This window comes from Ursus maritimus, unplaced genomic scaffold, assembly GCF_017311325.1.
Source record: "Ursus maritimus isolate PB19 unplaced genomic scaffold, ASM1731132v1 scaffold_27, whole genome shotgun sequence".
Taxonomy (NCBI): domain Eukaryota; kingdom Metazoa; phylum Chordata; class Mammalia; order Carnivora; family Ursidae; genus Ursus; species Ursus maritimus.
In genome coordinates this window covers 26,705,933-26,731,856 of record NW_024425230.1, presented here as the reverse complement: position 1 = coordinate 26,731,856, position 25,924 = coordinate 26,705,933, and the positions used below count along the sequence as shown (strand labels likewise).

At 39.2% G+C, this 25,924-nt stretch overlaps 1 protein-coding gene across 2 annotated transcripts in view; it reads left to right on the top strand.

Moving 5' to 3' along the window:
• TUBGCP5 (tubulin gamma complex associated protein 5) overlaps positions 1-17,712 on the top strand; it is an 81,127-nt gene extending 63,415 nt beyond the window's left edge. For both annotated transcript variants that reach the window (XM_008712064.2, XM_008712065.2), the window contains exons 17-23: positions 4,610-4,694; positions 4,798-4,918; positions 5,399-5,577; positions 6,713-6,838; positions 7,432-7,520; positions 15,705-15,805; positions 17,333-17,712. In XM_008712064.2, coding sequence (XP_008710286.1) covers positions 4,610-4,694; positions 4,798-4,918; positions 5,399-5,577; positions 6,713-6,838; positions 7,432-7,520; positions 15,705-15,805; positions 17,333-17,379 — 748 coding nt within the window. In that variant the 3' untranslated portion in view covers positions 17,380-17,712. The remainder of the gene's footprint in view (positions 1-4,609; positions 4,695-4,797; positions 4,919-5,398; positions 5,578-6,712; positions 6,839-7,431; positions 7,521-15,704; positions 15,806-17,332) is intronic.
• Positions 17,713-25,924: the final 8,212 nt, after the last annotated feature.

Genomic DNA, 25,924 nt, shown 5'->3' with positions numbered 1-25,924 from the left:
TGAGCTCCAGGCTTCAAGGACCTTCACTTCCACCACATGCTGTTGGTCAAACCGAGTCACAGGTCAGGCCAAGTTCAGGGGTGGGAAGTAGATTCCACCACTTCATGGACAGTGTTGCATGTTTTCAAACAGTTATGTCATCCCTGGTGGTCTAGTGATTAGGATTTGTCTCTCTCAACCTGTTACGTCAGCTTATACCCAGCTGTGGAGCTAATCAATCCTGTCTCCCTCTCAGTCTGCCTGCTGAACATTCAACTCACCCAGGTCTGTGGGTTGGTACCACCAAATCTTTGTGAAGCAGAGACTCATCTACTACACTGCTTGGCAGTCCTTTTTCCTGTTCCATGTCCCTGTGTGGCTCTGTTACTTGGCTTCCTTTCTCAGCTCCCTCAGTGGTCCTTCAAGAATAGTAATAGTAATTAACATGATATGCCAGACAAAGCATTCTTTTCCTCACAGCCATGCCAGGTTACCAAGCTACTACTTAGTAGATTATTTTAATTCCTCTTATTTTATGTCATTCTTTTTTATTACCTTTAATTCCTCCATAAAAGCAGAATTTTTATCAGTTACATATTTAGTAAAAGCAGAGTAACAGCTGAGTTCTTTTCATAAGAAGAAATTGGTGCCCAGCAACCCCCAGAGGGAGCCAGGGAAAGTTGTTTTTCACTACCAGCAGAAACTCAGGAATTTGTTATGTTCAATGGCACAGTCTATTATGGCTTTTCTTTTTTTGTTGCTCAGACTTGCATTTTTACCCAGAGGGAACCCCTTCGTATGACCCTAGTAATCTCAGAGTGTGTCCATACTTTTCAGGACTAGTCAGATATACAGGCTTGTCCTGTGCATCCCCTGCCTTAGGCCTGTATACGTCTCCCAGGAGCACTGGTCCCATCTCTTTGATGGCTTAAAAAGCCCTTTATCTGGGTGCCAGAGTATTCGTCAGTATTGGATTGTCAATACTTCTGGGCTTTCTCAGTGGACAGAGAAATGAAATGTGTAGGAAGAATAATCATAATTTCATATTGATATTTCCAATTTAAAGATTAGTTTTTCTTTGATTTTCCTTTGTATTTCTTCTCTTGAGTGCTTATTAACACACTAACATAACTAATGGTTTTTTTATTCTATAATAGGTAATAGTTCCAAAATAACAATAATAGCAACAAGCCCACCCTGAGTTTAAATTACTGTTTGTGATTGTTTTCTCTTCCTAAACTATCAAATCATCAGAATACGCTATTTCGAGGTCATTTGGAATAATTCTCTGTGTGATTATGCCACCAGCTTAATATAGGGTCAAGTTCATTTGTTTTAGTTTATTTTCTACTTTTAGTAACTGCTTTTTTTTTTCTTGATTCAATTTTTTTCTTAAATTATGTAAACAGCTGTATGTTTCTTAAGTTAAAATCATTGATAACAGTGGTACTTCTAGGGAGATCTGTCTTCTGTTCCTGCCCTTTTCCTCCCTTTCCTTTAGGCAACTGTTGCATGTTGTACAAAAGGTAGCATGCATTGCCCACTCTGGCATCTGGTTTATTTTTCTTATGTTACTAATGTATCTCACACCCACTCCATTTATAAGCTAGAGACCTTGTCCTTACTCCTTTACAGCTGACCGGCTTTCCGCTGTATTTTTTCAGTCAGTTGGTGGGCATTTTGGTTTCAGTTCTTCTGCTGTACATATCTGCAGTGACTGACTAATCTTGTGTATCTCACTTCATATTTTTGCCAGTGTAACTTTGGAGTATATTCCTAGAATGGGATTGCTGGGTAAAAGGGTACATGTGTGTGAAATTCTGCCAGCTGTTCCAAATTTCTCTTCATATGGGCTGTATTTTTTCGGATTCCCACCAGCAATGTGTTGAGTGGCTTTCTCCACAGCCTCACCAACAGAATATGTTGTCACTTTTGGAATTTTGCCAGTCTGCTGAGAAACAGTATTTTAGTATAGTTTTCATTTACATTTTTCTAACTATGAGTGAGCTTTATCATCTTTCCATATGTTTAGTTTTGAATTTTTTAATGTGAACTATCCATATCTTTTGCCACCATTTCTGTTAGTTATCAGTCTCTTATTCTTTTAGAAGCTATTTATATTATATACATTTCCCAATTTGACACTTGTCTTTTCATTCTGCTTATGGTATAATCATTTTTTGTTGTTCCGTCATGTAGATTTTTTTAGTTTTATAATTTATCAGGCTTTTACTACTTTTGGATTTTGAGTTAAGAAAGTTTTACTTTTTCTCAGGTTACAAAGAAATTCACCCATCTTTTCTCCTAATACTTGAGTAGGTTATTTTTTTTTTTTACATTTAGATATTGATCCATTTGGAATTTATCCAGCTAAAAACATGAGAAATAGATCTAGTTTTATCTTTTTCCAAATGACTAATTCGTTCCCATCACTTATTTCTTTAAAAAAAAATCCATCTTTCCTGCATTTATTTGACATATCCCTTTGTCATTAAATTTTCATATGTACTTGAGTATCTTTCTAGATTCCCCATTCTGTTTCCCTGTTCTGTTTATTCATGTGCTAATAACGTCCTGTTTTAATAATAGGGCTTTCCTGGCTATTCTTGTTTGTTTATTTTTCCAAATGTACTTTATTGCCAACTTGTCTAGCTTCACCAAAACAAAAACTTTGATGGTATTTTTATTGAGATTGCATTCTATTCATAGATTAATTCAGGAGAAATGAGCCACCCCCAGGGACCCCTTCTGCATTGGCTTCCATATGTTCTGGGTAGCTGTCTGCCTCCTCAGGCTTGTTGAGTCTGGCCCTTGAGTCTCCCTCTCAGTTCCAGCATCAGTGCCAATGCTGCTTTCCTGCCCTGCCCAGTACCGCTGCCTTACAACCCTCCCACATCCCTGCTGCTCTTTCTGTAATCTCCCTGTGGACCTCTTGCTTCCCACCTACCTTTGGCACAGCTTCTCGCTCTACTGCCTCAGCGCTCCTGCCTGGGACAGTTCCAGTCCCTGTTAATGGCTTCAGTGACCCCTTATGATCTGCAGATCAGTACCTTTAGCCCAGGTGCCTGCACAGCCAGCAGCTTGTGACTATACTCAAATGTCATGTATCTGAAACTGAGCTCATCATTGTCTCATCCCAAACAATCTTTTGTCTCTTCTAGTCGAGCACCATTGTTCATTCTGGTGCCCGAAGGCAGTGTGGCTTGCCCTAGATTCCTCCCTCTGTCCTAGCTCCTACACCCTCCCTGGTTGTTGTGCCTCCTAGATAACGTTTCCCCTTACCTCTCAGTGCTGACTCAAGAGCTCCTCTCTTGACACCTCCTGTCTCTGTGTCTCAGCTTCATTCCCTTCCATTTGACCCTGACAGGGCCACCAGAATGACCACAGTGATACCAGCAACTCCCTCCACCAGTTGTGTTCAGGCTCCTCATTGGCTCCTCCTAACAGATGGGCTGAGCTCCTTCTCATGAGAGGGCATGCTTTTACTATCTTGTTCATTCTAATACGTATACACATACAGACACATCATGTTCTTTCTCCTACCACACTTTCCATTTCAGGAATTTGGAATATTTCTGGTTTGCTGAAGAGCTGTACTCTCCCTGCTTCATAGCTTCCTCCAGTTATGTGCTCTTCCATTTGTATGGCCCGGCAGTGGTCTGCTCTCCTGCAGAGTTCTGCTTGGCTTGGATTGGTGCAGCACCCTGTGTCTGCTCTGGGATTTTCTCTGGGCTGTGAGTCCCTAGAAGGGGAGAATTGATTGACTTTCTTTCACCTGTGTGGCATGATGACTGACAAAGGTATTCAGTAAGTGCCTCCTAAGTACTCAGTGGGTGCACATAACTTACAAGTTAAAAAAATTCTGACTAGTGCTGTGACATAGAACAAATTGACTAATTTATAAGTTACACACTGTGCTTTCTGTCTCTGATTGTAAGGCTGCCTCCCCACCTCTGTGTTACACTTAAACCTTCCATGGTCTGCATCCTGGTTTCATCACTTGATGCCCCTGTAATTGTGGGAGAGTTGCATCGTTTCCCAGTCCACTGACAGGACTACTGTGGGGATGAATGAGTAAGGGCAGTTAACTGCCCATGTGGTGCCTGGTGCAAGGACGTTCTCATGCACATTTGTTGATTCTTTTATTTAGAGTCAAATTCAAACCAATGTTAGGAAAGACCTTTGCTTTAGAAGCAAACCCCACTGCTGTCAACAGACTTGCACACACACTCTCCAGGGCAAGGAAAGCAGTCTCCCTCCACTGCCTTCAGCAGAGGTCTCTCTTCTGAGCCTGTTGCCTGAATTTTATCAGAATTACGCACCCAGCCTATTACCATTATATCTTCTTCCCTGACTTCCATCTTTTTTCCTAACTTAACTACGTAGAAGTGTCTCTTCTGTTTCATAGCTAAACCCATTATTTAAAAACTTTGCTCCTCTTACTTCTAAAACCAAATTCCTGTTCTGGAGTATATGCTAGAAAACCTTTATTGAAATATTTGCATTCCTTTTATGAACTATATCTTCTTTGAAATATGATGTAAATGTTAAAATGCTAATCGTTTTTTAAAGAGTATTTTTATTTGAGCATAGTACTTTCACAAACTAAAACTGAAATTTCTTTATCTAGTCTGTCTATATCTTATGAAAATGTTGAGACAACCAAGAAGAAACTCCCTGTTCATATCTTAGATGGTCTGACCCTGAGCTATAAGGTATGTGCTGATACATTTTGTAAGAACATTGTTTTCTATTAAAATTACAACATGCAAGTAATAGGCTACTTTCTATTCTAATTTTCTGTTTTTGTTTTCATAGATCCCATGGCCTGTGGATATTGTTATAAGTTTGGAATGTCAAAAAATTTATAATCAGGTGTTCCTTCTCTTATTGCAAATAAAGTGGGCAAAATATAGTCTGGATGTTTTACTATTTGGTGGTAAGATTTGTTTTCAACAGATAAATTATAATTGAATTTTAGCCCTGAAATAAAGAAGTGGTGATCTTTGGTCATTTTTTTTGTAACACAAGTGCCCAAATGACAGGTATTTATAGCAACAGTTTTACTGTTGTCAAAATTAACTTCCCTGAATGAGATACCAGGGAATTGTACTGCAGTCATTCTGAAATGTAACAGCTTGTTGAAGAATTTGGCCAGAGTAAATATTCTTAAATTGTGCAAAAAATTTTAATGACAAAGTATTGGGACTTGGCATTTACGTTTTAATGACGGTGATAAGGGGAGCTTTTCACTGCTTTACCTTCCAGAGACATCGAAGGCAGGGTCCCTAATGTGCCTCCTGTAGAGTGCCCTTTGCAGGTTTATGACCACATCAGAAGTCCCACCCCTGTGCAGTGGCACTGGTGGGGTTTGAGTAGATGTTCTTCCCACCTACTCTGCTCTTTCAATCTTGTACAGAACTAGCTAGTACTGCTGGAAAACCACAGCTCAGAGAAGGACTTTTACGTGAACAAGACACAACTGCTCAGTTTGGACCGCAAAAGGAACCAATAAGACAACAGATTCATCGTATGTTCCTCTTGAGAGTAAAGCTCATGCACTTTGTGAACAGCTTACACAACTACATCATGACCAGGGTTTGTGTCTGGATTACTTGTGATATATTTATAAGAGCCCACAAAATAGTTGTAGACTATAAGTGTGAAAATAGCACATATAAAAGATTTGATCATAAAATAACATGCAGAGGGGGAAAATGTTTTTTTAAAATTGCCAGAGCATGTGTATCCAGAGATTCCTCCTGTCCCTCCTGTCCAGCAGCCTCTTAGGATGGGCATACCCAGAGCTCCTTTTCTGGAATTGCCTTCAGAACTTGCAGTATAGCTTTTTAAACTTTTATCAGTGATGACAGGTCTGTCCCTGTAAAATGGCTTCAAATCTTAATAACAGCCAAAATTTGTCAGACTAGTGTGGTGTGTAAGGAGGAAGATGCAGCCTGATTACAAACTTTTTTCTTAGAAACAAGAAGCAACTCATTACGAAGTAAATGAAACTGCTTTTCTTATACATCTTAAAACCAGATCTAGAGGAAGTCTGGAAGAGGAGTTCAGATATTTGAACAATAGCAGTGTTCTTGGAAGATAGTATTCATTTGGGATTTAAAATGGTTGCTTTAAAAAAAAAAACTCATTTGTACACAAATTCTGAAACTCATTTTATTTGGAAGAAGTGAGCCTTTGAAGCCTGTGTTATAGACATGATGCATATGGCAGAGGTGCTTTCTGCTTACCATGCATTGGCTTTCAGAGGCAGCCTTAAACCAATTATTGAGAGTAAACGGTAGCAGTTTAAGTTTTTGCTTCTTTCTTGTTTTCTAGTTAAAGTATTTCTATGCTACTTTTAAAGAAAGATCATTATAAAAAACATTGGAACTTATAAAAACATGTAAGTTCAATTTCCTGATAATTTAAAAAAAAAGATCAATGCATTTGTATGTGATTTGATGTACTTGCCGCTCCCCACCAGGAACACTGTTAGTCCAAAGCAAGGCATTCATTTACTATGTGAATGGATTTCCTAAAGAACTGGCCCCCACCATTATTCTAGGATAAGAATGTCAGCCTTTAAAGGAGGTACTTTGTAAAGTTTACAGATGTAATTATTGAAGAAAGAATTTGAGAGGAGTAGAAGAGGTTGGTAAAAAGTTTTGTGTCTAGCATACAAGTCCTCAGAGAAGTCTGCTCATTAAACCTTTTCATCTTTCTCTTCAAGATTCTTCACAGCACAGGGCTGGAGTTTCAACATCAAGTTGAGGAAGCCAAGGATTTAGATCAGTTGATTAAGATTCACTATAGATACTTGTCAACTATCCATGATCGATGTTTGCTGAGAGAAAAGGTATGTGAGATGTCATCTGCAGATTTGGCCACTGAGGCAGGAACGAAGCTGGTCAAGGGAGGTTGTCTCTGCTTCGGAATTTTGTACTTACAAAGCAGAATATTCTATAAGGAATGACCAAATCAAATAAAGTTACAAATTTGTGCCCTTTACTAGAAATTATGTCTAAGAGAAACAGATGAAAACTGTATTATGATCATCTGCACCCTGCACTGCACTTGGATTCAATTGGAAAATTGTGTCTCTGGTCAGGAAGTGCATCCAGCTTAGTGAAAATATATGGGATTAAGTCAATTTACAGCCATTGGATTACTTGGTTCCTTTTGTTAGTGAATTTAAATGGCCATCCTAGGAAATCGCCACTTGCTCTGTTTGTCGACTCTGTTGCTAATACTCCCTGTATCACAAGTGAATTAGGTGCATGGCCTGATTCCAAGTGCACTTATTCACAGCCTAGCACCCTTTTATATTATGTTGAAGGCTGTCATTGCATTGATGAACTTTTTCTGTGACTCATGTGGATTAAATAAAAGTGTTGGTGTTAGTGTCCATAGTTACAGAGCCTGTATTCTGTCTGTGGCTTTAATCTCCAGGTCAGTTTTGTGAAAGAAGCCATCATGAAGGTACTGAATTTGGCTCTTATGTTTGCAGATGGTTGGCAAGCAGGTCTGGGGGCATGGCAGTAAGTATGTAGCTTGTGGAACCTCTGCATTTTGACCATTTCAGCTTCCTTTTAAAACTGGCTTTATGAATGACTGCTTTTCTATGAGGGCTCACTGAAGAGTGGTGGGCACAAACTTTCAGCTCTGGGACTAGAGAGTGGGGCGCTGCCATTTTCTCTGCCCCCCATTGATGCTGAAAGCCTTCAGGGAGCAAAACAGCACCACAAAGTAGAATCCAGAGCCACTAACACTGAACTTGGCCTCCCAGCAAGGGAGGCGCAGTTTCACCACCGCAAGGGCACCTGAGAATCAGTGTAACAGGGCCCTCCCCCAGAAGACCAGCAGGAGCAACCAACCAGCACCAAATTTACCAGTCATAAAGAACTGTAAAACTTCAGCTCTTGGGGAAGCAGTATATAGCATTTGTGGTTGTTTTATTATTCTTTAATCTTTCTGTTTTATTTTTTCTTCTGCTGTTTTCTTATTTTTTCTTTTTTTTTATTTTTATATATATGTTATATATATATATGCTTTCTATTCATTGTATATTTTATTTTACTTTGTGTGTGTGTATATATATATACATATGCATATATATATGTATATGTATATGTATATGTATATGTATATGTATGTATGTTTTCTTTCCTATTTTGGAATCTAGTTTCTTTTAACAGGCAGACCAAAATAAACCCAGGACTAGTATTTTGTTTTGTTCGGTTCATTTTTGGTTTGACTTTTTCTTATTTTGTCTTGTTTTTGTTTTCTTCTGATTTGTTATTTTTTTCTGTTGTTCTTGTTGGTATTGTTGTCTTTTCTCTTTCTTCTTTTCTGGACATAATGACCAGATGGAGAAATTCACATGAAAGAAAGAAAAGGGGGTAGCACTCAATGCCAGGGATTTAAATATGGATATAACTAAGATGTCTGAACTAGAATTTAAAACAATTATAAAGATACTGGCTGGGCTTGAAAAAACCGTAGAAGACACTACAACATCCCTTACTGGAGAAATAAAAGCTAAAATCTAATCAGGGCAAAATTTAAAATGCTATTACTGAGATGCAGTCAAAAATGGAGGCTCTAACAGCGAGGATGAATGAGGCAGAGGAGAAGTAAGTGATACAGAAGACAAGATGATGGAAAATAAAGAAGCTGGAAAGAAAAGAGACAACTACTGGATCACAAAAGGAGGCTGTAAGAAATTAGCGATTCCATAAAGCAAAATAATATCCAGATAATAGGGGTCCCAGAAAATGAAGAGAGAGAGGGGCAAAAGGTTCATTTGAACAAATTATAGCTGAGAACTTCCCTAATCTGGGGAGGGAAACAAGCATTCAAATCCAGGAAGCACAGAGAACTGCACCCTCAAAATCAGTAAAAGCAGGTCAACCCCTCGACATGATGGCGAAGCTTGCAAATTTCAGAAGTAAAGAGAGAATCCTGAAAGCCACTCGGGACAGTAGGTCCGGAACCTGCTAGAGTAGAAACATAGACTGGCAACAGAGCTGGCCACAGAGACCTGGCAGGCCAGAAAGGACTGGCATGATACATTCAATGGGCTAAATGGGGGAAATATGCTGCCAAGAATACTTTATCCAGCAAGGCTGTCATTCAGAATAGAAAGAGAGATAGAGTTTCCAGGAAAACAAAAACCAAAGGAATTTGTGAACATTAAACCAGCCCTGCAAGAAATATTAAAGGGAATACTTTGAGCGAAGAGAGAGCCCAAAAATAACAGAGACTAAAAAGCAACAGAGGCAATCTACAGGAACAGTGACTTTACAAGTAATAGAATTACACTAAACTCATATCTTTCAGTAAATTACTCTGAATGTAAATGGACTAAGTGCTCCAATCAAAAGACATAGGGTATCAGAATGTATAAAAAAATAAGACCTATCAATGTGCTGCTTACAAGAGACTCATTTTAGATTCAACAACACCTCCAGATTGAAAGTGAGGGGGTGGAGAACCATTTGTCATACTAATGGGCATCAAAAGATAGCCAGAGTAGTCATCCTTAGACAAACTGGATTCTAAATCCAAGACTGTAATAAGAGATGAAGAAGGACACTATATCATAATTAAAGGGTCTATCCAACAAGAAGATCTAACAGTTCTAAATATTTATGCCCCTGATGGAGCAGCCAAGCATATAAACAAAATTAAAGAAACACATTGATAATAATATACTAATAGTAGGGGACTTTAACACCCCACTCATAGCAATGGACAGATGATTTAAGCAGAAGATCAACAAGGAAACAAAGACTTTGAAAGAAACACATTGTTAATAATATAATAATAGTAGGGGACTTTAACACCCCACTCACAGCAATGGACAGATCATCTAAGAAGAACATCAACAAGGAAACAAGGGCTTTGAAAGACATTATAATGGACCAGATGGACTTCACAGACATATTCAGAGCATTTAATTCTAAAGCAACAGAATACACATTCTTCTCAATTACACATGGAGCGTTCTCCAGAATAGATCACATACTGGGTCACAAATCAGGTCTCAGCTGTACCAAAAGACTGAGATTATGACATGCCTATTTCAGACCACAGTGCTTTAAAACTGGAACTCAATCACAAGAGAAAATTTGGAAGGAACACAAATACTTGGAGGTTAAAGAGCATCCTACTAAGGAATGAATGGGTCAGCCAGGAAATTAAGAATTTAAAAAACGCGTGGAAGAAAATGAAAATGAGAACATGACAGTTCAAACCCTTGGGCTACAACAAACCTGATTATAAGAGGGAAGTATATAGCAATACAAGCCTTCCTCAAGAAGCAAGAAAAATCTCAAATACAGAACCTTACCTTACACCTAAAGGAGCTGGGAAAAGAACATGAAATAAAGCCTAAATCCAGGAGGAGATGAGAAATAATAAAGATTAGAGCAGAAATCAATGACATGGGGAGGGGGGACAATAGAACAGATCGATGAAACTAATTGCTGGTTCTTTGAAATAATAAGATCGATAAACCCCTAGCCAGGTTATCAAAAAGAAAAGAGAAAGGACCCAAATCAATAAAATCATAAATGAAAAGAGGAGAAATCAGAACCAACACCAAAAAAATACAAACTACATGGCAACAAATTGGGCCATCTGGAAGAAATGGATGCATTCCTAGAAACTTAAAAACTAGCAAAACTAGAACAGGAAGAAATAGAAAACCTGAACAGACCCATAACCAGCAAAGAAATTGAATAAGTAATCAAAAATCTCCCAACAAATAAGAGTCCAGGGCCAGATGGCCTCCCAGCAGAATCTACCAATCATTTAAAGAAGAATTAATACCTATTCTTCTGAAGCTGTTTGAAAAAATAGAAATGGCAGGAAAACTTCCAGACTCACTCTGTGAGGCCAGCATTACCTTGATCCCAAAACCAAAGACCCCACCAAAAAGGAGAATTACAGACCAAATCTCTGATGAAGATAGATGCAGAAATTCTCACCAAGATACTAGCTAATAGGATCCAGCAGTACATTAAAAGGCTTATTCACCAGGGCCAAGTGGGATTTATTCCTGGGAAGGGTGGTTCAACATCCTCAAACCAATCAAGGTGATACACCACATTAGGAAAAGAAAGGACAAGAACCATATGATCCTCTTAATGCAGAAAAAACATTTGACAAAATACAGCATCCTTTCTTGATAAAAACCCTCAAAAAGTAGGGATAGAGGGAACATTCCTCAACATACAAAAAAACCCAGTGAGTATCATCCTCAAGGGGGAAAAACAGAGCTTTTCCCCTAAGGTAAGGAACACGACAGGGATGTCCATTCTCACCACTGTTGTTCCACATAGTACTGGCAGTCCTAGCCTCAGCAACCAGACAACAAAAAGAAATAAAAGCCATCCAAATTGGAAAAAAAGTCAACTTTCACCCATCACAGATGACATGATAATCTATGTTGAAAACCTAAAAGACTCCACCCACAAATTACTAGAACTCCTACAAAAATTCAGCAAAGTGGCAGGATATAAAATCAACGTACAGAAGTCAGTTGCATTTCTGTACACCCACCAATGAGACAGAAGGAGGAGAAAGCAAGGAATCCATCCCATTCACAATTGCACCAAAAACCATAAGATACTTAGGAGTAAACCTAATCAAAGAGGTAAAAGATCTGTACTCTGAAGAGTATAAGCACCCTTCTGAAAGAAATGGAAAAACATTCCATGCTCATGGATTGGAAGAACAAATGTTGTTAAAAATTTCTGTGCTACCCAGAACAATCCACACATTCAGTGCAGTCCCTATCAAAACACAGCTTGCATTTTTCACAGAGCTGTAACAAATAATCCTAAAATTCGTATGGAACCTAGAAAAGACCCTGAGTAGCCAAAGGAATATTGAAAAAGAGCCAAAGCTGGAGGCATCACAATTCTAGACTTCACGCTGTAATACAGACTGTAATCATCAAGACAGTATGGTACTGGCATAAAAACAGACATATAGATCAATGGAACAGAACAGAGAAGCTAGAGATGGACCCTTAACTCTATGGTCAACTAATCAACAAAGCAGGAAAAAATATCCAGTGGAGAAAAGACAGTCGCTTCAGCAAATGGTGTAGGGAAAATTGGACAGCCACATGCAGAAGAATGAAACTGAACCACTGTCTTACACCATACACAAAAATAAACTCAAAATGGATGAAAGACCTCAATGTGAGACAGGAATCCATTAAAATCCTAGAGGAGAACACTGGCAGCAACCTCTTTGCCCTCAGCCGCAGCCACTTCTTGCTACACATGTCTCCGAAGGAAAGGGAGACAAAAGCAAAAATGAACTATTGGGACTTCATCAAGATAAAAAGCTTCTGCAAAACAAAGGAAACAGGCAACAAACTAAAGGCAGCCTATGGAATGGGAGAAGATACAAATGACATCAGATAAAAGGCTAGTACCCAAACTCTATAAAGAACTTATTGGGACACCTGGGTGACTCAGTCGGTTAAGCGTCTATCTTCAGCTCAGGTCATGATCCCTGGGTCCTGGAATGGAGCCCACATTAGGCTCCCTGCTCAGCGGGGAGTCTGCTTCTCCCTCTGCCTGCTGCTCCGCCCGGCTTGTGCTCTATTGCTCGCTCTCTCTGAAAAATAAATAAAATCTTAAAAAAAAAAAAAAAAAACTCACCAAACTCAACACCTAAAAAACAATCCAGTCAAAAAATGGGCAGAAGACATGAACAGATATTTCTCCAGAGAAGACCTACAAATGGCCAACAGACACAGGAAAAAATGCTCAACATCACTCAGCATCAGGGAAATACAGATCAAAACCACTGTGAGATACCATCTCTCACACCAGGCAGAATGGCTAAAATTAACAACTCAAGAAAGAACAGATGTTGGCAAGGATGTAGAGAAGGGGGAATCCTCTTACCTTGTTGGTGGGATGCAAATTGGTACAGACACTCTGGAAAACAGTATGGAGACTCCTCAAAAAGTTAAAAACAGAGCTAGCCTATGACCCAGCAACTGCACCACTATGTATTTATCCAAAGGATACAAACATAGTGATTCAAAGGGGCACGTGCACCCCAATGTTTATAGCAGCAATGTCCACAATACTCAAGCTATGGAAAGAGCCCAGATGTCCATCAACAGATGAATGAGTAAAGATGTGGTGTGTATATATACAGTGGTATATTACTCAGCCATCAAAAAGAATGCAGTCTTGCCATTTGCAATGACATGTGGATGGAACTAGAGGGTATCATGCTAAGCGAAGTAAGTCAGAGAAAGACAAATACCATATGATTTCACTCATGTAGAATTTAAGAAACAAAACAGATGAACATAGGGGAAGGGAAGGAAAAATGAAATAGGAAAACGGAGGCAAACCATAAGAGACCCTTAACTATAGAGAACAAACTGAGGGTTGCTGAAGGGGAGGTGGGTTTAGGGATGGGGTAACTGGGTGATGGGCATTAAGGAAAGCACTTGAAGTAAAGAGCAGTGGATGTTGTATAGAATTGAGGAATCACTAATTCTATCACAGAAACTAATAATACAGGTTATGTTAATTAAATTGAATTTAAATTAAAAATTTTTTAAACAGGCTTTATTTTAGAAACCCTTTTTTGTAAAGTACATTGTGGGAGTCTTTTTACATCTTGGCAGTGTATTACACATCACTTATATTAAGGGAAGAGTTGAAGTTTTTCACTTTAGGCAGAATCAAAAGTGTGCAGTTCTTTTATGAGTTGTAAAACAAGAAGAAATGTCTGAAACATAATTGGAACAAGTAAATATTCTTAGATTGCATTCATGTTTACTTGTATAGGTTTTGTTAATTATGAACACTTTTCAAACATACACACAAGTAGAACTGCATAACAAACTCTGGGTGTCTACCCCCATTCATAACTTGCTGAGTTATTTTAAGGCAAATTGGATGTCTTGGTAGGCTATTGTCCAAAATCATGTAGAAAGACAGGTGCTGGGGCGCCTGGGTGGCTCAGTTGTTAAGCATCTGCCTTCGGCCCAGGGTGTGATCCCAGGGTCCTGGGATCGAGCCCTGCATCAGGCTCCTCCGCGGGGAGCCTGCTTCTTCCTCTCCCACTCCCCCTGCTTGTGTTCCCTCTCTCGCTGGCTGTCTCTCTCTGTCAAATGAATAAATAAAATCTTAAAAAAAAAAAAAAAAAGACAGATGCCATGAAATCAGAGGACAGTTGTGCAGCCAGGAGCTTGCTCTTCATATCTAGAGTACCATCCTCTACTGTTAACCTGTAAACCTTCAGTAGTTTGTCCCTGTCTTGTTCATAAAATTAATGTAATGGTAATGCCTCTGTTACTTCCCTAAAATAAATGCACAAGTCTGGCCAACCAGAGTGTTGGAATAATAGCTTGTACTTGTCAGTAAGGAGGTGAGAGTTCATGATAGTGCTAATCAAATTTAAAATTTTAATCTATGGCTGTACCAGAATACTCTGAATGAAGAAACTAAGTGTAGTTTAGAATTCTTAATTGCAGGATAAAAATAAAAGTCTTACTTGCTTTGTTAAGGCAGTCTCAAAGTATGGAAAGCATATTTTTCTTTCCATATCACTGTGAGGTAGAGGAGAAAATAACACTGCTGCATATGCTTGGCTAAAATTGAATTGTTTCAGTTTCTTCAACAAGTAAATTGTGGGGAAAAACAACCAGGAGTGAGGAGGTCTTCAGAAGCATTATCAGCCATTATAGTGCGTGGAAATTAATTGATCCTGATTCAGACTTACAGCAGAAGAGTGAAAAATTTCAAAAGCAACGTGAATTTTGAACACTGGTTACTTGATGACATTAAAAAATCATTGTTAAATTTTTTCAAGCAATTAGTATTGTGGCTATGTTTTAAAATGAATCTTTATCTTTAATGTATACACACTGAAATATTTATGACAGAAGGGCTATGATGTCTCAGATTTGCTTCTAAATGTGGTGGGGCTGGGCTGTGCACAGAGCCTCTAGGCAGTAGATGGCTGCAGAAGCTGGTTGTGGGTGTGTGAGTGTCCTCTGCGCTCTCTGTTTTGTATGTTCCATATTGCCCATGATAAAGTTTTTTTTTTTTTGAGATTTTATTTTTTATAACTTATTATTTAAATTCAATTAGTTAACATATAGTGTATCATTAGTTTTAGATGTAGAGTTCAGTAATTCATCAGTTGCATTAGAACACCCAGTGCTCATTACATCACGTGCCCTCCTTAATGCCCATCACCCAGTTACCCCATCCCCCACCCACTTCCCCCCCAGCAAACCTCAGTTTGTTCCCTATAGTTAAGAGTCTCTTATGGTTTGTCTCCCTCTCTGATTTCGTCTTATTTGATTTTTCCCTCCCATTTTTTAATAATTTTAAAATGTAGGGTTTTATATCTTTATAATTTGTTTCAAAAAGAAGATATGCAAATGAAAAATACAGAAATGTGTAATGGAAAAGGGAACATCCCTAGTCATCCCAGCTTCGGAACACAGTACCACCCAAAAAGAGCACAGTTTTATGTCCTGATGACTTTTTCCTTCAAATATTTGGAAAGCTTATATTTTAAAGTGGGGCGGGAAGTTTTCTACTTCGTAATCTTTAGATTTAGGAAATTAAACTGAAGTACATTTGAAATTACTCCAAAGATGTTTTGTAGCCTACCCATTAACCCTTTATTTACTTACTTAAATTGAAATTTACTTTCTTTCCTAGAATGGAATCTATCGAGAAAATGGAGTCTGATTTTAAAAACTGCCATATGTTTCTTGTAACCATTTTAAACAAAGCTGTCTGTAGAGGATCCTTTCCCCATCGTGAGTATACCATAGTAAATTCTTACTGCTTTTATATTTTCTTGTAGCTAAGTCTACTGTTTAGTACTAATCTCATGAAGAATGAGAATTTTTCACCATTTCAAACCTGGAACATCCCTCAGCAGTTGTGCCATGCTTTGACTTGTTTTTTCAGAATTACAATGTGATGAGTGAATATCAAACGTAAAACACTGAGACTGCGGATAATGCTTTTTAGTATATGATTTGTTACACCAGTGGATTTCTATAACTATTATTAAGTAAAGCAGATGACAGAATAGATTTCAGTCATACTTTATTATTATGTGTAGCTCTTGTAATTATTCCTTTTCAAAAGATAAGCATTGTTTTTTTTCCCCACAATTTTTTTAATTTTTTTTTAAATTTTTTTTAAAAGATTTTATTTATTTATTTGACAGAGATAGAGACAGCCAGCGAGAGAGGGAACACAAGCAGGGGGAGTGGGAGAGGAAGAAGCAGGCTCCTAGCGGAGGAGCCTGATGTGGGGCTCGATCCCATAACACCGGGATCACACCCTGAGCCGAAGGCAGACGCTTAACCGCTGTGCCACCCAGGCACCCCTTTTTCCCACAATTTTAAAAACTTGAGGAAAGTACAAGTGTAACAGTTCAAAATACCACATGAGGCAGACAGGTCTGTGGATTGAGTCACAGGGAAAAGAGAGCTGTTTCATCTGTAGAAACAGAGGACTAAGTAATATCTCTTTGCACAGCTTTTTTTTTTTTTTAAGGATAATTCAACCACAGAAATAACCTTTATTCACTAAAATTCAAAGTATCTGTCCCAATAGCATCCTTCCAAGATATCATGCACAGCTTTTTTTTTTGAAGCGTGCAGAATCTCTTCCCTTTTTCTGCATATTCTAATTGTGATATGCTAATTAAGAGACGGTGAACATTTTTAAAAAACACTATGTTAGAAATGTGTTAGAGAAAACATTGACTCATTTGTCCATTTTTGCATTGGGTGATTGTTATGCGAATAGGATCCATTCACAGGTTAGAACATAGCATTTTATTATGAACTGACTCTAGGTTCTATGACATAGGGAACAACTGTGATTTGTTCAGTGAAATGCCAGATGTTTTGTTTTCAACATTAATCTAAAATACAAAATAAATCACTACTTTTTCAATTTGTATTTAGTAAGCCATTATCATCTTTATTTACATTTAAAATAATCAATACTTAAAAATTGGAAAGTCATGGGGGCGCCTGGGTGGCGCAGTCGTTAAAGCGTCTGCCTTCGGCTCAGGGCGTGATCCCGGGGTTCCGGGATCGAGTCCCACATCGGGCTCCTCCGCTAGGAGCCTGCTTCTTCCTCTCTCACTCGCCTGCTGTGTTCCCTCTCTCGCTGGCTGTCTCTCTGTCACATAAATAAATAAAATCTTTAAAAAAAAAAAAAAAATTGGAAAGTCATTAAATACTTTCAGTTCTGAAATTGTTGAGGCCTTATTTTCAAATATTTAAACCTGTTTTTTAACCTTATTTTTATTCTTTCCACAGTGGAATCTCTCGCACTGTCACTCATGGCTGGCATGGAACAAAGTTAAATATCTTTAATGTAGTAAATACCTAAGATTTGATCTTTATATATAAATAATTCCACCACATGCAGCTGAGAAATCAGAATCTCTATTTTGGTTCAGTTTAAAAACAGTTGTTTACTGTCTCGACAAGTACATTTGTAGGTGTTTTCTTTGGAGATTATTGGATAGTATGTAAGGTTATGTGCATAAAATTATATCAATAAAGAAAAATGTATATAAGCTGTCTGTACTTATATTTCCTACTCTAAGATACATTTATGGTATTGATACCTTTAAAGGTGAATTATGTCATTTTTGGAAATGCAGTTATTGGCATTAAAAAGAAAGCATTTTAAATTCTTCTGTTCTCCTTTTGCTTGGTCACAGAAACTTTTATATAGTTTTTCTTTGTTTCTGTTTTTTTTTTTTTTTTTAGGTCTTAAATTCAAGTAGGTTAACATACACTGTGTTACTAATTTCAGGAGTAGAATTTAGTGATTCATCATTTGCATATAACATCCACTGCTCTTTACTTCAAGTGCTTTCCTTAATGCCCATCACCCAGTTACCCCATCCCTAAACCCACCTCCCCTTCAGCAACCCTCAGTTTGTTCTCTATAGTTAAGGGTCTCTTATGGTTTGCCTCCCTGTTTTCCTATTTTATTTTTCCTTCCCTTCCCCTATGTTCATCTGTTTTGTTTCTTAAATTCTACATGAGTGAAATCATATGGTATTTGTCTTTCTCTGATTTACTTCGCTTAGCATGATGCTGTCAAGGTCCATCCACGTTGTCACTAATGGCAGGATTAACTTTTTTAAGGTTGAATAATATTCCACTGTGTATATATGCCGCAGTTTCTTTATCTATTCATCCTTCATTCATCTGTTGATGGACATCTGGGCTCTTTCCATAGCTTGGGTATTGTGGACATTGCTGCTATAAACATTGGGGTGCACGTGCCCCTTTGAATCACTATGTTAGTATCCTTTGGATAAATACATAGCGGTGCAGTTGCTGGGTCATAGGCTAGCTCTGTTTTTAACTTTTTGAGGAGTCTCCATACTGTTTTCCAGAGTGTCTGTACCAATTTGCATCCCACCAACAAGGTAAGAGGATTCCCCCTTCTCCACATCCTTGCCAACATCTGTTCTTTCCTGAGTTGTGATTTTAGCCATTCTGACCAGCTCTTTATTTCATTGATCTGTTCTGGTTTTGTTGTTGTTGTTTCTACATATATATATATATATATTAACATTTATGTATTTATTTGAGAGAGAAAGCATTGTGGGGAGGGGCAGAGAGAGAAGGAGAGAGAGTCTTAAGCAGACTCCACACTGAGCACAGAGCCCAGTGCAGGGCTCAGTCTCAAGATTCCAAGATCACGACCTTAGCGTAAACCAAGAGTTGGATGCTTAAGTGATTGTGCCACCTGGGTGCTCTTCTGTATCATTTATTTCTGTTCTGTATTATTTCCCTTCTCCTGGCTTTAGGCTTTATTTGCTGTTCCTTTTCTAGCTTCTTAAGGTGTAAGGTTAGGTAGTGTTTGAGACTGCTCTTGCTTCTTGGGGTGGGCCTGTATTACAATATACTTACCTCTTAGGGCCACTTTTGCTGCATTCCAAAGGTTTTGGACTGTCATGTTTTCATTCTCATTTGATTCCATGTATTTTTTTATTTCTTCTTTAATTTCCTGGTTTACCCATTCATTTATTAGTAAGATGTTTTTTAATCTTCATGTATTTGTGCTCTTTCCACATTTTTTTCTTGTGGTTGACTTCAAGTTTCATAGTGTTGTGATCTGAAAATTTGCATGGTATAATCTTGATCTTTTTATACTTGCGAAGTCCAGGTTTGTGACCCAGTATGTGATCTATTCTGGAGAATGCTCCCTGTGCACTTGAAAAGAATGTGTTTTCCTTTGCTTTAGGGTGAAATGTTCTGAATATATCTATTAAGTCCATCTGGTCCAGTGTGTCACTCAAAGCCATTGTTTCCTTGTTGATTTTCTGCCTAGATGATCTGTCTATTGCTGTGAGTAGGGTGTTAAAATCCTCTACTATTACTGTATTATTATCAATGAGTTTCTTTATGTTTGTTATTAATTGATTTATATATTTGGGTGCTCCCAAGTTGGGGGCATAAATATTTACAATTACTAGATCTTCTTGTTGGATAGAACCCTGAATTATAATATAGTGCCCTTCTTCATCTCTTATTACAGTCTTTGGTTTAAAATGTAGTCTGTCTGTTATAAGTATGGCTACTCTGACTTTCTTTGATGTCCATTAGCAGGATAAATGGTTCTCTGCCCCCTCACTTTCAATCTGGAGGTGTCTTAGGTCTAAAATGAATCTCTTCTAGGCAGCATATAGATGGATCTTGTTTTTTATTCATTCTGATACCCTATGTCTTTTGATTGGAGCAGTTAGTCCATTTTACATTTGGAGTGATGATTGAAAGATACCAATTCATTGCTGATGGGTGGGGACGGAGGGGGGACAGTAGGGGGAATGGTGTTGCCCTGCTCTCTAGACCCCTGAGCAGTGAGTTCACACCTACCTCTCTTCAGGAAGCTCTCACAAAAGATCAAACAATCACCCCTCTTGTGTCCCCAGCTTCCTTCAGATCCCTGCCTTCACCCTGCTTGCATCCGCCTGCTGGGTGGTATAGTACTCCTGTGTTTTATCTCAGGCGTGCGTGGGGCTGGGTTTCAAAACTCCAAATTTTAGAGATCCCTGGGGCGCAGACCCATGCTGATCCTCTGGGGGAGGGTCTCCCCATGCTTTTGCCATTTGCCGGTTTGTCCTAGAAATCAGTTGTGTGATAGCGCAGCAGTTTGAAGTTTATGGTAAAGATCAGCAAAAAGACAGCACCATGGCTTGCTGCCCTCAGCTGGTATCGTTGTTCCTATGCAAGGGAACAGGGCAGCTCAGTGGTGCCCATGAGGTCCTTTGTCCCTGGAGCTGTTGTGCCCCTTCTCCCAAATGTACTCCAGGCAGGGGAATTGCTTCTCCCCGTGCAACCAAGGAGATCCTGAGACCACGCTGCCTGTTCTACCCTCCTTTCCCACCAGAGCACTGCCGAGCCCAGCAGGCACAACCCTGGTGATGGCACGGACCTCCAAAACTTCAGACTTTGTGCTCCGCTGCTTGTCAGTGCTTGTCGTAGTCAGCCCCTTTCCTTTTCCCAGGCAGTGGTTTTGGAGAAGTTTTTCTTGTGCAATGCCCTGCATGCTGATGCTGATTCACTGTGTGTGTGTCTCTCCCTGTCTTTCTCTCTCTCTCTCTCTCTCTATCTCTCTCGATCTCTCTCCCCACTCTCCATGATCAGGGCTCCCTCCCCATTACAGCACCCTCAGTTCTTTTCTCCCCCCAAATCAACTCTCCACAGTTCCTACCTTCCATGATGTCATTTTTTGCTTCCTCTTGTGGAGTTTTCCTCTCTCAATCCTCAGATCAATTTCTTGGGTGTTCAAAATTATTTGACATTTATCTAGTTGTGTTTGAGGGATGAGGCAAGCTTAGCCCGCACCCCCCCCCCCACTCCTCCACCATCTTAACTCCTCTCTGCAAAAGGATTTTTAAATTGACTTTTATTTTAATTTGACATCTGGCTAAAATAAACAAAGGAAATATACAAAGGATGGCTTTCAGATAATCAAATTACCATTTAGGATGTATTATAATGAACATGGACATTCCTATGTCTGATGGTGAAAATGACAAGGTATAATTAATTTATTGAAGATAAATATGCTCTTGTTTATGATGTATTTGTTTCTCATTTGTCCTCTTCACTGCACTGTGAGATCCTTGGGCACAGGCCTATATCTGACCATGTTATGGTCAGTATCTGTCATGGGGCAAGGTGTACAGGAGGTGCTCAGTGTGTGTTTAAAGAGTAAATACCTCGCACAATGAAAAATGGGTTATCTGTGTCATGAACCTGTATGTCCTCATATAAAACAGAATCAGTGTATAAAATGCACTACATGTTGTATTCCAGCATATGAGAAGAAGTGCAGTTATGCTCTTTTTGTTTCTTTGCTTTTACAAATCAGGTCAGATTCTTTGCATTGAATTAGGACACTGTATTGAACTTCAGTTTGAATTAAGTTTTCCATTTACTAGTTTGTAAATTGACTTTCTCTTTTTTTTTTTTTTTAAACTTTTATATTTAAGTAATCTCTACACCCAACATGGGGCTCAAACTTACAACCACAAGATCAAGAGTCACATGCCCTACCAACTGAGCCAGACAGGTATCTCTGCTTTCTATTTTTAAAGTCAAGTTTATTGAGGAAAAACTTGGGGTAAAAGTTGCTCTTTTTAGATCTGTAGCTCTTTGAATTCTGATGTACCCATTAGTCCAGTCAAAATAGAGAACACTTTTATCATCTCCAGTTCTCACATGCCCCTTTGTGTCAGTCTCTCCCTTGAACACCAGCCCCTTGCAACAACTTAATCTGTATTCTATCCGATGATGTTGTCTTTTCCAGAATATCATAAAACACGAAACCACATATTATTTTTTTAAAATAATTTTTTATTATGTTAGTCACCATACAGTGCATCCCAAGTTTTTGATGTAAGCTTCCATGATTCATTACTTGCGTGTAACACCTAGCGCACCGTGCAATACGTGCCCTCCTTAATAGCCATCACCAGCCTATCCCGATCCCTCACCGCACTCCCCTCTAAAGCCCTCAGTTTGTTTCCCAGAGTCCATAGTCTCTCATGGTTCATTCCCCCGTCTTTTTACCCTCCCTTCCTTCTTCCGTTTCTTCTCCTACCGATCTTCCTACTTATGTTCCATAAATGAGTGAAATCATGTGATAATTGTCTATCTCGACTTGACTTATTTCACTTAGCATACTCTCCTCCAGTCCCGTCCATGTTGCTGCAAATGTTGGGTAATCATTCTTCCTGATGGCTGAGTAATATTCCATTGTATGTATGGACCACATCTTCTTTATCCATTCGTCTATTGATGGGCATCTTGGCTCCAAACCCAAAAGACTCCACCCCCAAATTACTACAACTTATAGAGCAATTCAGTAATGTGCCGGGATACAAAATCAATGCTCAGAAATCAGTTGCATTTCTATACACGAACAATGAGAATGAAGAAAGAGAAATTAGGGAACCCATTCCATTTACAATAGCACCAAGAATCATACGTTATCTCGGAATTAACTTAACCAGAGACGTAAAGGATCTGTATTCTAGAAACTACAAATCACTCTTAAAAGACATTGAAGAAGACACAAAAAGATGGAAAAATATTCCATGCTCATGGATCAGAAGAATAAACATAGTTAAAATGTCAGTGCTACCCAGAGCAATCTATACTTTCAATGCCACCCCGATCAAAATACCAATGACATCTTTCAAAGAACTGGAACAAACAGCCCTTAAATTTCTGTGGAACCAGAAAAGGCCCCGAATCGCCAAGGAAGTGTTGAAAAGGAAAAACAAAGCTGGGGGCATCATGTCGCTGGATTTCAAGCTATACTACAAAGCTGTGATCACAAAGCCAGCATGGTACTGGCACAAAAACAGACACATAGACCAATGGAACAGAACAGAGAACCAAGAAATGCACCCTCGGCTCTTTGGGCAACTAATCCTTGACAAAGCAAAAAAAAACATCCAGTGGAAAAAAGACAGTCTCTTCAATAAAGGGTGCTGGGAAAATTGGACAGCTGCATGCAAAGAATGAAACTTGACCACTCTCTCACACCATACACAAAGATAAACTCCAAGTGGATGAAAGACCTCGATGTGAGACAGGAATCCATCAAAATCCTAGAGGAGAACATAGGCTGCAACCTCTTTGACATAGGTCACAGCAACCTTTTTCATGACACATCCCCAAAGGCAAGAGAAACAAAAGAAAAAATGAACTTGTGGGACTTCCTCAAGATAAAAAGCTTCTGCACAGCCAAGGAAACAGTCCAAAAAACTAAGAGGCAGCCCACGGAATGGGAGAAGATAATTGCAAATGACACTACAGATAAAAGATTAGTACCAAGATCTACAAAGAGCTTCTCAAACTCAATACATATGAAACAAATAATCAAATCAAAAAATGGGCAGAAGATACGAACAGACATTTTTCCAGTGAAGACGTACAAATGGCTAACAGACACAGGAAAATATGTTCAAAATCATTAGCCATCAGGGAAATTCAAATCAAAACCACACTGAGATACCACCTTATGCCGGTTAGAATGGCACAAATGGACAAGGCAGGAAACAACAAATGTTGGAGAGGATGTGGAGAAAAGGGATCCCTCCTGCATTGTTGGTGGGAATGCAAGTTGGTACAGCCACTCTGGAAAACAGTGTGGAGGTCCCTTCAAAAGTTAAAAATTGAGCTACCCTATGATCCAGCCATTGCACTACTGGGTATTTACCCCAAAGATACAGACGTAGTGAAGAGAAAGGCCATGTGCACCCAATGTCCATAGCAGCATTGTCCACAATAGCTAAATCGTGGAAAGAGCCGAGATGCCCTTCAACAGATGACTGGATTAAGAAGATGTGGTCCATAATACAATGGAATATTACTCAGCCATCGAAAAGAACGATTTCTCAACATTTGCTGCAACATGGACGAGACTGGAGGAGATCATGCTAAGCGAAGTAAGTCAAGTAGAGAAAGACAATTATCATATGGTTTCACTCATTTATGGAACATAAGAAGTAGGAAGATCGGTAGGAGAAGAAAGGGAAGAAAAAGGGGGGGGTAAACTGAAGGGAATGAGCCATGCGAGACTATGGACTCTCGGAAACAAACGGAGGGCTTCAGAGGAGAGGGGGGTGAGGGAATGGGATAGGCTGGTGATGGGTATGTGGAGGGCCACGTATTGCATGGTGGACTGGGTGTTATACTACAACTACTGAATCATCGAGCCTTACATCGGAAAGCCGGGGATGTACTGTAGTGGTGATCACATAATATAATAAAAATCATTAAAATCATTATTCACCACGACCAAGTGAATTTATTCCTGAGCTGTGGCAAGGGTTTCAACATCCATGAGATCTATGAATTTGATATCATCCACATTAAAAAAAAGAAAGCACAGAACGATATGATCCTCTCAATAAGCAGAAAAAGCTTTTTGACAAAATGCATCCTTTCTTGCTTGACTCTCTGCAGTGTGGGAAGAAGGACATACCTCAATATCATAAAAGCCATTTATGAAACCCACACAAACATCATGCTCGGTGGGAAAAACGAGAGCTTTCCCGAAGTTCAGGAACAACAGGGATGTCCACACTCACTACTGTTGTTCACCATAGTACTGGAAATCCTACCCTCAGCAATCTGTTGCTAACAGACATGTAAATAAAAGTTAAAATAGACTACTATGATCCAGCAGGTGGCACTACTAGAGTATTTACCCAAAGAATACAAAAATACAGGTTTGAAGGCATACATGAACCCCAATGTTTATAGTAGCACTATCAACAACAGCCAAACTATGGAAAGAGCCCAAATGTACATCAACTGATGAATGGACCAGAGAAGATGTGAATTATATATATGCAATAAGAATATTACTCACCTATCAAAGAATGAAATCTTGCCATTTGCAATGACGAGGATGGAGCTAGAATGTATTATGTTAAGTGAAGAATAAGACAGGAGACTAAGACAAATGCCATGTGATTTCCACTCATATGTGGAGTTTAAGAAAGAAAACAGATGAACACATGGGAAGGGAAAAAAGAGAGAGAGGAAGGAACAAACCATAGGAGACTCTTTTCTTTTTTTAATGATTTTTATTATATTATGTTAGTCAGTCACCAGCAGTACATCCCACAGTTTCAGACATGGTAAGCTCGATGATTCCATTAGTTGCTATAACACCCAGTGCCTTTTATGTTTGCCCTCCTTACTACCCATCACGCATTCCCCATTCCCCCAACCCCCTCCCTCTGAGGCACTCAGTTTGTTTCCCATAGTCCATAGTCTCTCATGTTTCAGTCCCCTTTGAGACTCTTTACGACAGAGAACAAACTGAGGTTTGGTGGGAAAGGAGGTGGGTGGGGGATGGGCTTTATGATGGAGTGATGGTGATAAGAGGCAATTTGTCATAAAAATATCAAGAATTGTTGACTCACAAATTCTACCCCAGAAAACAATATTGCCTATGTGTTAACTGAGTAGAATTTAAATAAAAATTGGTAAAAGGATGCCTCATGAGTTAAGAGGACACTTGGGTGGCGGGGGGAGATTCGTAGAAATAGGGGAGCATGGGGGTCTCTCAAGTCCCTCCTACGCTCCCTGGAAGCCTGCAGGTCCCGCTCCTTTACCCTGGGACTCTGGAGAGACTCTATCGTGCAGAAACTCAAATAAACGCGTTCCTGTTTTGTTTTAGTAGTGTTCCTGCGTGGGGGTGCAGGCGCTGCTGGCCTCCAGGAAGAAGGTAGTCTCCTGTGTCAGTGTGCCCACTGAGTTTTGTTTCTTCTGTGTTGCAGTTTATTGAGATATTTGGACATAGAAGCACTGTATAAATTAACACTCCGTGTGGTATATTTGAAAAGGTGCTAAGAG